This window comes from Emydura macquarii, unplaced genomic scaffold (assembly GCF_026122565.2).
Source record: "Emydura macquarii macquarii isolate MOO-44397 ecotype Brisbane River unplaced genomic scaffold, CSIRO-AGI_Emac_v2 contig_75, whole genome shotgun sequence".
In the NCBI taxonomy this organism is placed as follows: domain Eukaryota; kingdom Metazoa; phylum Chordata; order Testudines; family Chelidae; genus Emydura; species Emydura macquarii.
In genome coordinates this window covers 7744522-7757415 of record NW_027130212.1, presented here as the reverse complement: position 1 = coordinate 7757415, position 12894 = coordinate 7744522, and the positions used below count along the sequence as shown (strand labels likewise).

Genomic DNA, 12894 nt, shown 5'->3' with positions numbered 1-12894 from the left:
ACCTGGTTCTCAATATTGTAATTAATTTTCCAGGTTTGTAATTAAACAGCTTCAACATGGTACAATCAGTAGGTAATAACATTCAATTAAAGACAGAAGACACATTTTCACCTTAAAATGTTTTTACCCTTGAAGTGATACCAATGGAAGAGGATAAAATAGAGTATTAACACTTTTCAATTACACTAAATGACTTTAATCCTGCAAATGATGCCCTACTTTAATTAGAAGCTCTTCTCTTTATTACAACATGATGGATGTCCACTTTATTAGATTCGAGCGTGACACTATAAGCCCACTTTACATAAACATTACCATGTTATTAAAACCCTCTACAAGAAGGCTAGCACATCAGCACTTCCTAGTTTAATTTCAAAATGCTATTATATTTTCCTCCTGGAACAATTTTGCTCCTTAGTGAGGCCCACAATACTGCACTTTGCAAGTATCAGAACCATGTAGTTCATGGTTAGACCTGAAGTTCCTTACACGTTGCATAATAAGATTAATCAAATTGCGTGAAGAATCGACTTAAACAATGTAACAAGGGTACAGTAATGTACACTGCAGCTGTACAACCTTCAGAGCACAGGGTATTGACTCTGGTCTTGATCCTGTAATTGGACTGTTGTGCCTGTGCAGAGCTCCATTAATTTGAATGTGGTTTCATGCAAGTACATCTTTGCACAGTTACAAGGCTCCACTAATGTAGATCTTCTGACTGCACGACTGGGGCCACAAATAATATGTTCGATAATAAAGGTATGTCTTTGGACACCTTTGCGCAGAATCATACCAGCCCACACTCTAACAGATTAGATGACCTCATGAAAAGATGAACTTTGATACGGGATAGCTTATGCTAGTTATACAGACTTTCTCCATTCTTAACTCGCATTCTTCGTGCAGAGCAGACTCCTTGGCAGAGACCTGAGGAATGGTGACTTAGCTGATGCGACTTTAGTGAGGTCAGCTTGTGGCACCTCAAAATGGGAGTAGGCAAGCAGCTTCAACAGGGACAGAAACAGATCTGCAGTGAACACTGGGCTACTAATATTAACTGACCCCAACCAAGAGTGAGGTTTGTTGTGGATGGAGATGTGACTAGAGAATTCTTGCCCAGGGCTAATGGGAATTCACTGAGTCTGGTGAGGAGGGATTTCAATGGATTACTGCAGATTTCCTTATTGCTTTAATCTTTATTTGAATGTTACTGTATTGCTGCATTTTCCAAGAGTCTATGTCCCCATTTCCCACATATGTTCTCATAAAAAGAATCCCTTATTTTGCATATAGACTCTGAGGCCTTGTCTACACTGATGGCAGCATGTAGGACATGCCACAGTGAAAAGCAGGCTGCATCCACACTATAGTGTGTAGCTACAGGCTCTGGCAGGGGGGAAGCAGTGGGGAGCTGCCAGAGCCTTTCCTCGCTGTTGCTGCCTCCACCTCTCCATTTCCAGTCCCTTTCCCTGTGGTAGGGAAAGGCTCCAGCAATGGATAGGCAGCGGAACACTACACTGCTAAGAACAGCAGTGTAGATGGGGAAGCACTGCTTCACCATGAAGAGAGCCACATTGGGTACATACCTTAGGGTTTTGGTGTGTCTTTACTTGCCTAAGCCATGTCTCGCTGTCTACACTACTATATATACCCAATGCTAGGTGGGAGTGCAGTGTATGTACTCTACACGCTGCCATAAGACATACCTGAGTGTTTGGGGGTGGAGTGATGATGAAGTTCTGCTTGCTCAGGGCAACAGAAAGAGGATTTATTTTTCCCAGAATTCTAGGTGGAGACTAAATCCAATTATATTATTGTTGAAGATGGCCTCTTAACCTATTGAATCTGGCCGTTCCAACTGCAATTAACCACCTGGCTGAAGGGTTACATATGAAAATATTTCCAGTTGACTCCAGGAAAAAATTATATCAATATTTGAGGCTATGTTTAGATCTTGCGCTTTTGTATAGTTCAGGTGTCACAAAAAGACTAGAAACTATCCACAAATGGGCAGCAGAGAATTCCACAAGTGGTGAGATACTCCCTACTTGCACGAATGTAACCATAATCGGCCCCCTGATGCTGTCCTCTCCTGTACTTAGAATCGCTCAGGTGTAGTAGAGAATCTGGGCCATGGTTTGCAATATCCAAACTTTACATATCAGAAGGAAAATCATCCAGACAGAGCCTATCTTCCAAAATAACTAGTATTGGCAAAGCAACAACATTGAAAATTTACACAAACACTTATCTGTGACATTCAAATTTACATTTACATGTATTAGCATTACATTCAAATTTAAAGCTAAGGAAGTCAGTACTGGCGCAGAGCAGCCAGGGTGATGTCAGAAACTCAGTCATTAAAATAATGACACTAAATACCCAGGGGAAATTTTTCCAAAATGAGCCTCAGAAATTGTGTATGCCAGTATTATGGAGGCAAACAATTACATGTTCAAAATTTGCATTTGCAAGCACTGTGGCACATGTAAGTGCAAATCAGGGAGATCTACAACTACCTGATAATGATTACACAGGTACCCTGTTGTAATTACTATCCGATTGGTTAAGCATTGTATACATCCTATTATTTTTGTTACCCTGTCTCCTTTGTTCCACACCACACTTATCCCATCCATATTTAGCCCAACACATTGTCTTTTGTTTCAGATTGAGAACTTTTTTGGGGTAGAGACTGGGATTTTCTATATGTCTGTACAGCACTTAGCACAAAGGGACCTCAGCCTGATTGGCCTCTAGGCACTTCACAATATAAATGTTCAATAACAACAACATTATTGAAAGATAGTCATGGGATATAATAAAACAGATCTCTTGGTAAGGTGCACAACGCATGTGAAAAACAGTAAGTAGATTAAGTTGCTTAGAATATTGACTAATGTGCCATTTCAAAAAAAGAAGTCTGGATTCAGATGAAGTGTTTAGACTCACCTGGCTGCCTTCCTTTTGCCAAAAAACAGCAGGTTGGGGATTTCCTTTAGTTTCACAGGGAAAGGTTACTGTTCGACCCTGAGCTACAATCTGATCTCGTGGTCTTATCACAAACTGTGGGGGAGCTTCAATGTAAGAGAAAAAACACAATGTAAAATTAAAAGAGATTTCTCAAAGAATGGATGTATAACATCAAAGGGAAAAGGTAGCATTATATAGATACATTTTTATGCCAGAGGACATAATCCTTGATTCATTAATTAGTATATACAAAATTAGTAAATACAAGAAAAGAGACAGAAAAGAAAGCATCAACACTAATGTATGATCTCCATTAGCTGTACGAAGGAAAGTGTTATAATCATACATATTTGTTGAAGCTTTGATGTCAATAAAAGCTGAGGAGCAACAATCAGCCCTTTATGTTGCAGGAGTGGGCTATGCTCTAACCTTGTCCTTAAGCCTCTTCTAGACCAATACTGATACTCACACACCATCTGCACTTTAGAGAGCTCACCATTGTGCCTTACATCTAGAGACAATTGTACTTTGCTGTGGTGCATGCACCCTAGGGTATGGAACTGGCACGTCCCCAACATCCATCTCAGTCTATCTCATTACACTTTTTAAAATGAATGAGAAGGGAGGGGTCTGGAAGTGACAAAGGCAGAAGAGGAAAAGTCCAATGTCTCCCTTAGGGCTCTTTAGGGACGAGTGGGAGCAGAATATGTGTGGGAAGGAGAGGAAGCTGTGAAGGAGAGTGGCTGGAGTGGCAGTCTGAGATAGAGAGATACAGGTTTCAATGAGAGCAAGGAAATGAAGGCAGCAGGAGCTAAATGTTTGTGGATGGCAGTGATCTTTGTTGAGAAGGAGCAGGCATCCCAGACAGAACAGAAAGAGGAGACAGGAGAGAAAATGAGGACATAGAGGACAAGAGAGAAGGGGATGATTATAATGCCAAGGAGAGGTAACAGTTGGCAGGGAGGGATGCAGTTGGTGGTGAGGGAGGGGATACATGGAAGACCAAGAGCAGGGGCAATGATGCCAAAGGTGAGCAATTGAAGGCAGTGGAGAATGGAAAAGTGCAGTGTGAATTGACCAGGGGAAGAGAAAGCATAGGAAGTGGAGGAGGGCTGGAGAGAGGAGTGGAGAGGAAACGAGTGAAGGAGAAATGATGTTGAGGAGAAGGGAGGTGAGGAAGATAAGGTAGAAGAGGAGGAGGGTGGAGACAAGGCAGCTGAATTTAGGTATGATAAGCATGGTGCAATAAAGCAAGTGACACTTAAAATGCATGACATGCAAAGTCTCCTCACTTTGATGATAGCTGCTGTTCCTTAGGAGTTTTATGATTGGGCTCCCAGTACTTTACATTTCCAAAGTGTCTCTCCTAAAACACACTACAAATATGATCAGCTCCTGTGTTGATGTGCAGGGTACAGAGCTGCACAAGAAGCCTCTCTTTCCCTCTCACATGCTTCAGCATGCATTTTCCAAATCCTATTGAGGAGTGAAGTTTATGCATCTTCCTAGTGCCTTTGCTAGCTGTCTGAAAGGGGTGCCGAGGGAGGGGTTGAGGTTGCGGTTGGGGCCTTGAACTTTCCCTCAGCTTCCACCAGCCATCTCTGAGTGGCCTGTGTATTGGCAGTGATGGTACTGCTTTGGTGTACAGCCCTTAGACTCTCAATTCAGCCTAGAGCTCCTAGAGCCCTTAGTTGTAGCATGACTCCCTCCCCACCATACTTCTCGCACCCAATGAACATTCATGCAGCCACTTCTGAGGTAGCAAGAGCAGCAACCTGATGAACACCAAACGGAACACATCCACATAGGAGAAGTAGTAGTGACTGTTCAGCCAAGGAAATCAAAACCCCGCTTTTAGAAAAAGTGCCATAATGTCTGCATAGAGCAGGTAGGTTTTTCAAGGTTAATCTGAAATTCAAGGTCAATCCATCTGCTATATTTAAAGCGAGGGATATGACAGACCTAGTTGGGATTTGAACCTGTGGTTGTAGTGAATATTTCAAAACTGGGCTGAATTAAGGCAACCCAGGGTTCAAGGGACAATATATCACAAAGACTGCGTCACAGCTCCCACCTCCCCACACTTGGCGTGTTGGTGACAGGGATCCCCCGCCCTCCCACAGAGGCAGTGGCAATGGTATTGGGGACTATCATCAGCAGAAATCCCTCAACCCTAGGAAGCAACAGAGGGTCTGTCTCCCTCCAAGAGGGACAGGGGTCCTAAGTGTTAGAGACAGGGGTTAAACTTACACCCCAGCTGCTGACGTATCTGCTTGGGTGGGAGGACTTGGCCTTCCGCACTATTCTTCTTCTGCCAGACACAGAATCCTGTCTCATAATGGTACTGCAAAGGCTCCCTACCTCATCATATCTTGGAGGTGACAATGCATTGAGATTAATAAGGCTGCTCACACCCTCAGAGCAAGTATTTCAGGCTTTCTGCAGACTCAAGCAGACGCTGTTGCATTGATTATACTCAGTTCACATTTCCTAGCTTTTCTTTGCAACTATGAGGCCTAGAAATGTACTTTGAAAATATAAATAAATAAAAGATGAGGTTTTGTTGTCATCACATGACATCTGGAGTTGGCCTATAGTACTTATGCATTCATCTGGTACTCATAATTAGAGCACAAAACCATCCACTCCAGCCAAATTTTGGCTAAGCTATTTTATTCTATACTTTTAGATGCTTTTTATGAGCTCTAAAACAACTAAACCCTACTTTTCCAATATCCCTAAACAGGGAAATATCTCTACAGGACGTAATTAAACTCTTTATAAGGAAATCAAAGAGTACCCCAATTTGTGCAAGTGCACCGCACTGTGGTAGTGCAGCTCTGTTAATAGGGCCCCTCTGATGTTAATGGTATTCAGAGGATGAAACCCATGACTCACAATAATAGAACAGATTTGTCTGACATAGCCAGGCTGGCCAACCATAATTGAGACTTGATGATAAAATTTAGCATTCACAAGAGGAATTCTGATCGAATGTCACTTTCAGGGCACCAAAGTGGTAGTACTAACACCTTTACAGAGTGCAGTGTGCACCCTGAAGCAGGGACTGGTTCTACCTTGGTCTTTGAGATGACCCTAGGACTTTTTTTAACTCATTGGAAAGGTGGTTCTTTGGCATCCACAGATATAGAAGCAGTTTCCAAAAATGGGTATTAATTGTCATCCCCATTTTACAGATTAAGCAACTGGGGCACAGAGCAGTTAAGCGACTTGCTTAAAGTCAACAGGCCAGGGGCAGAGCTGGGAACAGAATCTTGGTCTCTCAGCTCCCTCTTCATTGTCCTGATCATTGGTTATAAACCCTTAAAACCAATATTAATCAGAGAAACTGCAACAGGCTTTGAAATGTTTCAGTCCTAGTGGGCACTGCTATAACACGTAGTTGCTACTACCTAAAAACCCAGCGCATTAGAAAACCTGTCAAAAGAACCTGTTGTGGTGTGATAAAGCAAGTGTTTTGCCCATCAAGCAATTACCCTTCATTGCTTCAGCTGTAACATTAACAGAGTTAGAGTAAATAGAGTGCAGAAACTCTCAAGTAATTGACATTCGCAAGTCAAAGACAATGGCTCTAAAACAAAGTCTATTGCCTGAATTCCAGAGAACTAGACAAGAATATAAAAAAGAACAATTAAGATTAAAGGCCTAGGACAGATTTTTTGAAACAGTGTTTTGAGAAATTTAAATACAGTACACAGTAAATTAGATTTGATTTCTGGCAAATTATGCTTTGATACTGCGTTCAGCAAGCACTAGCTTCAATCAATGTCACGCTAAAGCTCTGTTATGCTAATAGCAGCTTGTGAGGGCGAGTAGGATGATATGGAAATCAAACAGTTGAACATGAATAGAAAGCACAGGCCATGTATGAGGTGGGCTTTGAGATGAGGGTAGGGGGACCCTAAGGTTAATCTCATCATGTTCAGAGTTGTTTTTACAGCACAGGATGGTATTCTACGGTGTGAATTAAAATGGAGATAGCGAAGCCGCAACTGTGAGCATTAGTATGTTACTCAAGATGCTAATGGTGGCATTCTGATGCACCCTGTCTTTCTGGATGTCTTTTCATGCCTGAGCGAATGGCTCTTTTATGCTATATTAATAAAGGTATATAAAAGGTAGCCTGTGCTTATGTGTTAAAAAACCTTAATAAGGGGGGAAGCAATGAATATTGCAAAGCATTTCAAAGGAATTCCTCAGCATTTCTCATAGCCTATTAGATAGCAGAATGAGCCCATTGGGCTGGATTGCAAGCCATTCATTTTTCTACCATTGGTGTTACTAAATTCTAAAGTTATGCTGAGTCACAGGGGTCTTATAAAGCATCAGCTGTAGAAAACTTTGACTGAATCAGTTCATTTCTCCCAGCCGAAACGCTAGTCTCCTAATTAGAAATGTGGCAGAACATGCATTGTAGAAGGTGGGAGCTGATGAGAACCATCAAGGTAAAATGTATAATTTCATAGAAATAAAGAGTGCAGTGGCCCTATAGGACGTAATATCAAAATGAAATTTTTAGCCTGCTCCCCAGAGGTGCTGTGTAGTTGCAGTTCCCACTGAAATCAATGATCCTAAGGGACTTGTACTGTCATGACCGCCTCACTGGCACCTTCCACAAACTATATGCCTTGGAGTTTATATATTATATGCTTGATTTTAATTAAAAGTAGATTCTGTAGTAAAATATCCTGTATAATTGCTATTGGAAACTAAAATTGAAATAAAATCAACACAAACATTACTGGTGTGGGGGGTTATGTCCACAATTATCCACTAGGAGCTACTATGCAACCTAGCTCATTGTACATAGTCCACCAAGCAATGCATCAAATGGTGACAACCTAATTAATTTTTTTAATTATGCGTACTTTGATAGAGTTTTTAATTACACGATGACATATAATCCCTGATCCAATAGGAGAGTTTCCATTGATTTTGATGGACTTTGGATCAGACCCCCCTTATGAAAATAACATTCACAAGAGAAGAGTGACAGTAGCAAAATTAAAAGGGCTTATTTATAACTAAAATGGATTCACTTACTATTTGCAGAGCACAAGCTGAATTACTGATTTAATAATATATAATTTCAGCTATTTTATATCCATGTTCAGTGACATACAGCATGACTAATACTTTGGAAAAGCTTAAACTTCAAAAAAATAGAAGCTTATCTGAATCTTTAATGATTTATTAACACAATGTTTACCTCAAAAGGAAATGGTGTACCAGATGAGATCTCTAATTCATGATGGAACATATGTGCCTCCAGGCTGAAAGATCTAAAACAAATTCATTCAGAAGGCCTTTTTCCAGTTGCACTTTATTAATTTATGGTCTACCGTCTGCAAGTGGCGTGAAAGTTTAATTCCTAAAATCTTTTCACCTTTACTACACCTACAATGATCAAACCTGTTCTTCTAATAGGTAATATTATTCCTAACAGTCCTTTTTTTTTTTTTTGGAAGTAGGGATTGGATGATGCTGAAAAACAAGATGACTCTTAGTATGCGTGACAAGGATGAATTTCCCTGATACTCCTGTAACTGGGTGAAATAGAAACATAGAAGAACAGCAGGTGAGACAGGCTCATTCTTGGCAAAACAGAGGTGCTGCTAATTGACAGCAAGAAACTCTAAAGAAATGGTCTGGACCACTCCCTCAGCTGAGGTCAGGGGTTCACCTAGCTGTCAAAGTGATACCATAGCCGCCGAGTAACACTCCTGAGCTTCTAGATGTAGTTCTGACCAGCCAGAAATTTTGACTGGTCAAAACATTGCAGTCTTTTCCATCAAAAGATCACCAAATTATAGTGGGTCATGCCTATCTCCACATCCAGGACAATCCATTGAAATGCACTGTATCAAAGACTATATGTGAAGGCCTCCTAGAGATTATTTCTCATAAAACATGCTGCAGCGCAGGATGGTCTGGTAAGAACAATATCATAAGTGTGCTTTCCACTGGTTGTCTGTCTAGGTGCAGGTCCAATTCAAGGTCCTGGTCTTCATCTGTAGAGACCTCAGTGGACTTCTTTCTCCAACTCTCCTGGCACTAATGGCATTCATTACGAACATTTCAGTGAGTTTAGGTGCACATTTTGTTGGTAGGGAGATCATGATATTGTCAGTAGATGACTAGGTGCTTTGGAAATTGTTTCTTCTAGAATACAGGTTGAGTCAGAGTCTTGCCATGACACAGAACAAGCCTCATCTCTACATAGAGGTGTTTTCCTGAAGAATGGTAATTTCTTTAGCTCTATTTGGAGTCAGGCAATTCAAGTAAGAGTCTAAATGTATACCCTATTGGGTGGAGTCCATTACATATTGAAAATATATATATAGGGGCACTCAGATGATGGGCATTCCCAACCTCTTTTTTATAAATTTTGGTTGAGGCTGAAATTGGGATTATGGTATGGCAAGTGGAGGAGGAACAAAGAAAATTGGAGGATTTTATGTATTAGGATAATTTATTTTTTTATGACTGCTTTCCTGGATGATTGTATTGTTAGTAATCTTGCAACTCTGGTTTTGGTGAGAATGGGATTTGTAGGATGTTGACTATCCAATTGCAGGGAGGTGAGAGCACTTGTGAAGGTGCTTTAGAAATTGCTGGAAGGAGGGAAAGAAACTGGGTTCTTACCCAACATTGTGTAAGATCTCTGTTGTGTGTGGATTGCATTGACATTTTTGGATGTTTATGCCACATAGAGCTAAAAGGAGACTGAAATACCTATTTAAGCACTTGGCTGTTGAACTGTATCCATTATATGGCTGAGAGTGTCCAACAATGCTGCCATGAGTTAGGGATATGCCAGTCCAGGGGACTGGTTGAGGCAGACTTGGTACCTTTGATCTCTATTGTTGTGAGTAGAGGGAGATAGGCAGATACAGACAAACAACATACAGCTTGAGAGTGCAATATTAAATAGTGGGTACATTGACTGAGTCAGCTATATTTTCTCAGGAATACAGAGCTGGTTGACATCAACTCTACTCTCTGATTTTCAGAAATACAGAGCTGGTTGACATCAACTCTACTCTCTGATCTTCATGAAACACAATCACTATCAACCATGATATGATCATGGATGAAGCCCTCACTTGGGAGACAGAACAGAGAACTGAAGGGATGACACTGTAGATTTATTATTAACCCAGATATCTTTGACTGGTTATTCTGTTCAACATGAAACAAGGGAGGGCGGAGGAGATGGTAAATCCATGTCATTAACATTTAGAGGGTTTCCCATTCTGATACTGGATTTAATGCAGTTCCAGGATGGAGTAGGGAAGCAACTAGTATTGTTATGCAGATCATCTTGCTGCACCAGTCAGTACTAATGGAGTTGTTTGGAATATCCATACTCTTGTTGCTCTGCCTGAATGGGGCGGTGTGTCAGGTTAGCACAAGGAGTAATGCTTGAAGTCTCCAGTCTGTATGGGTACATTGTGACTTTGAAGCAGTTACATAGATTTTGCTTTTCTGGGCACAGTCTGTTTCTTGAATAATGACAGGTTTCCAAGTTCACTGCATATATTTGTCTCCCTGTTATTCTTCTTTAGATATGAGGACCAGGCAGCTGATATATTCTGTCTCCCACTGGACTTGGGTCCTTACCTAGAAAAGGTAATAAAGCCCCAGCCAGATGATGGCACTCAAACAGGGATTTTGGGTGGATTTTTCCACAGTTGGAATTTTACAGTAAGAGTAAAAGAATAAAATATTTGGAAAAGATCATACATCTATTCTCACATCAGAAGGAAAGCATCTTGATTCCTAGACTAATTGTTTTTATCTTCAATTTAACTTCAGAGTCTGAATTTGACAAATAATAAAATATTTATTCTTATCTTGGTCTGATTTTGTATCTGATTTTATGTGGTTCAAAAAGTGGTTCAGACAGTCTCTGAAAGTTTGGAGAAACATACACAAACCCCTTTCTCTTTGAGGGAACAGAGAGAAGGTCAAATGAGAGCAGATCAAAGTGCATTAAGAGTTTGTTAATGCACACCTGCAGGGTCCATATGGATAGTTAGTCTGCGACAGGTTAGTGTGTGCTAGATTCATACTCCTGCTTGCTGTGAATTTAATGTTTGTGTAGACAAGCCTCGAGGGACTGACCCAAAGCCCCCTGAAGTCAATGGAAAGACTCCCAATGGCCACAATGGAGTTGGTTAAGTTCAAATAAGCTTCAGATAATAAGCATCCCAAATTGTGGATCCAAGCTGAAAGCATAAATCCTTCTGGGGTCCCACAATCTTTAATGAAGCCCTCCATGGATACATGTGCTTTGTGGCAATCTGGGTCTCTCTAATGATTTTGGCACATATTTGGCAAACACTCATGAAAGCCTAACCAGAGAAAGCAGATGGGAAGTTTGGATAGTTAGGGTGGAAAGGCTTGTGGTCCAGCATTTTCATGGTTGGTGCTCAGTTTGCTGTCTCCTTGACTGACAGTGTTAGCTTTGACTCTTACCTGAGCCAGTCAGATCATTATGACACTACTAGCCAATAAATAGCCAGTTTGGACATGTCATGAATGCTGTATTGCTGCATGCCAAATGCTCAGGTCCTTACTCAATACTCACTCAATCAAAACTCCCCTGAAAGGTAATGGGAGTTTCGCCTGAGCACAAACTGCATATGAAAATAAAGATTTGGCCAGTAAAACAGCTGCCAGGACACACTGACTCACTGTTTTGTTTTCTTACTAAAACACAAGGAAATGTAAATGTTGCCCTGTGATTAGGTTTACTCTATTTTCTGATTTCACCACTGATTTGTCTAAAGTGTTTGCCAGTTGATAAATAATGAAGACTCATTCTAGTCCACTCACTTTCCATTTAGGGAAGAGCTAGCTGCAAAATGTCTGCTGTGGCCTTGGTTAACTGCCAAATCTCTATAGACAGCAGCAGCAGCAATGTCGCCCTTTGATGTAGTTATCAGAATTTCTGCCACTGAGAGATGGCACAACCTTGCCAAGTGGGATCTCACCAATCACCATTTCTGATGATGATGTATAATTCCTGAAAGTCCCATGTGAACTCTGATATTTCCATGACTGGCACTAAAATATAACAGCGTTCACAGTACATAGGGTTTGCTAACTAACCAAAGTCACTTCAAACCACAAAGAGAACTTAATTTAAAATACAGTTCTTTACATTTCAGATGTATTGTGCTGCGACATTCCAGATAGGCCATTAAGTTGTGCCTGGTTGATTTACGACATGACAACTTCCCAGAACAGAGTACAATGCATCAAAAAGTTACATTTGAATACATCTATCTAATTAATATTAAACATGGCAAATGGAAAATAGACAATTTATCTATCTGCATCTGCCTTCCCCACATTGGAAGGAACCTGACGTTTTCTTAATATTTTTGGTCTCTCCTTACACTCCATTTTTTAGTTAATTCCAGATAGATATTTTCTATACAAGTAGAATATAAAATCCAACTTGATGCATTCCTTTCTAGGAAATTGAGTCATATCATAAATCAAGTTAGCTCGACATATTACAGTGCAACTGAAATGCAAAGAATTTTCAACTAGATATGGGCAATTAATTTGAAAACTGATTACTGTTTTTGATCTGAAATGACTTATTGCGTGATCAGGAAGAAGGAAGGTAACCAGAAGCAGACACATGGTTGATCTTCTTGTTTTTGAATTTAACTTTATTGATGTAAGTTTTCCATCTCAGGCAAAACAGTTTAGCAGTTACTTTTGAAGACTGGGCCAATGACACTTTTTAGTGGGACTCATGAAGTTTTTTGGCTCCTCCCATCTTTGGCAGTGGCTTTTCATAGTTATTTCAATGTGTGATTGTCACAAGAAATACAGAAAAAAATGAGAATGTGTGAAAATATTAACTTTTTCATCTGG

General features: G+C 40.5%; 1 protein-coding gene across 1 annotated transcript in view; it reads right to left on the bottom strand.

The window, feature by feature from the left end:
• Positions 1-12894, bottom strand: part of ROBO2 (roundabout guidance receptor 2) — a 583446-nt gene that overhangs the window by 131729 nt on the left and 438823 nt on the right. Inside the window, exon 8 of the mRNA XM_067543334.1 lies at positions 2956-3080. Within this exon, the coding sequence (XP_067399435.1) occupies positions 2956-3080 (125 nt within the window). The remainder of the gene's footprint in view (positions 1-2955; positions 3081-12894) is intronic.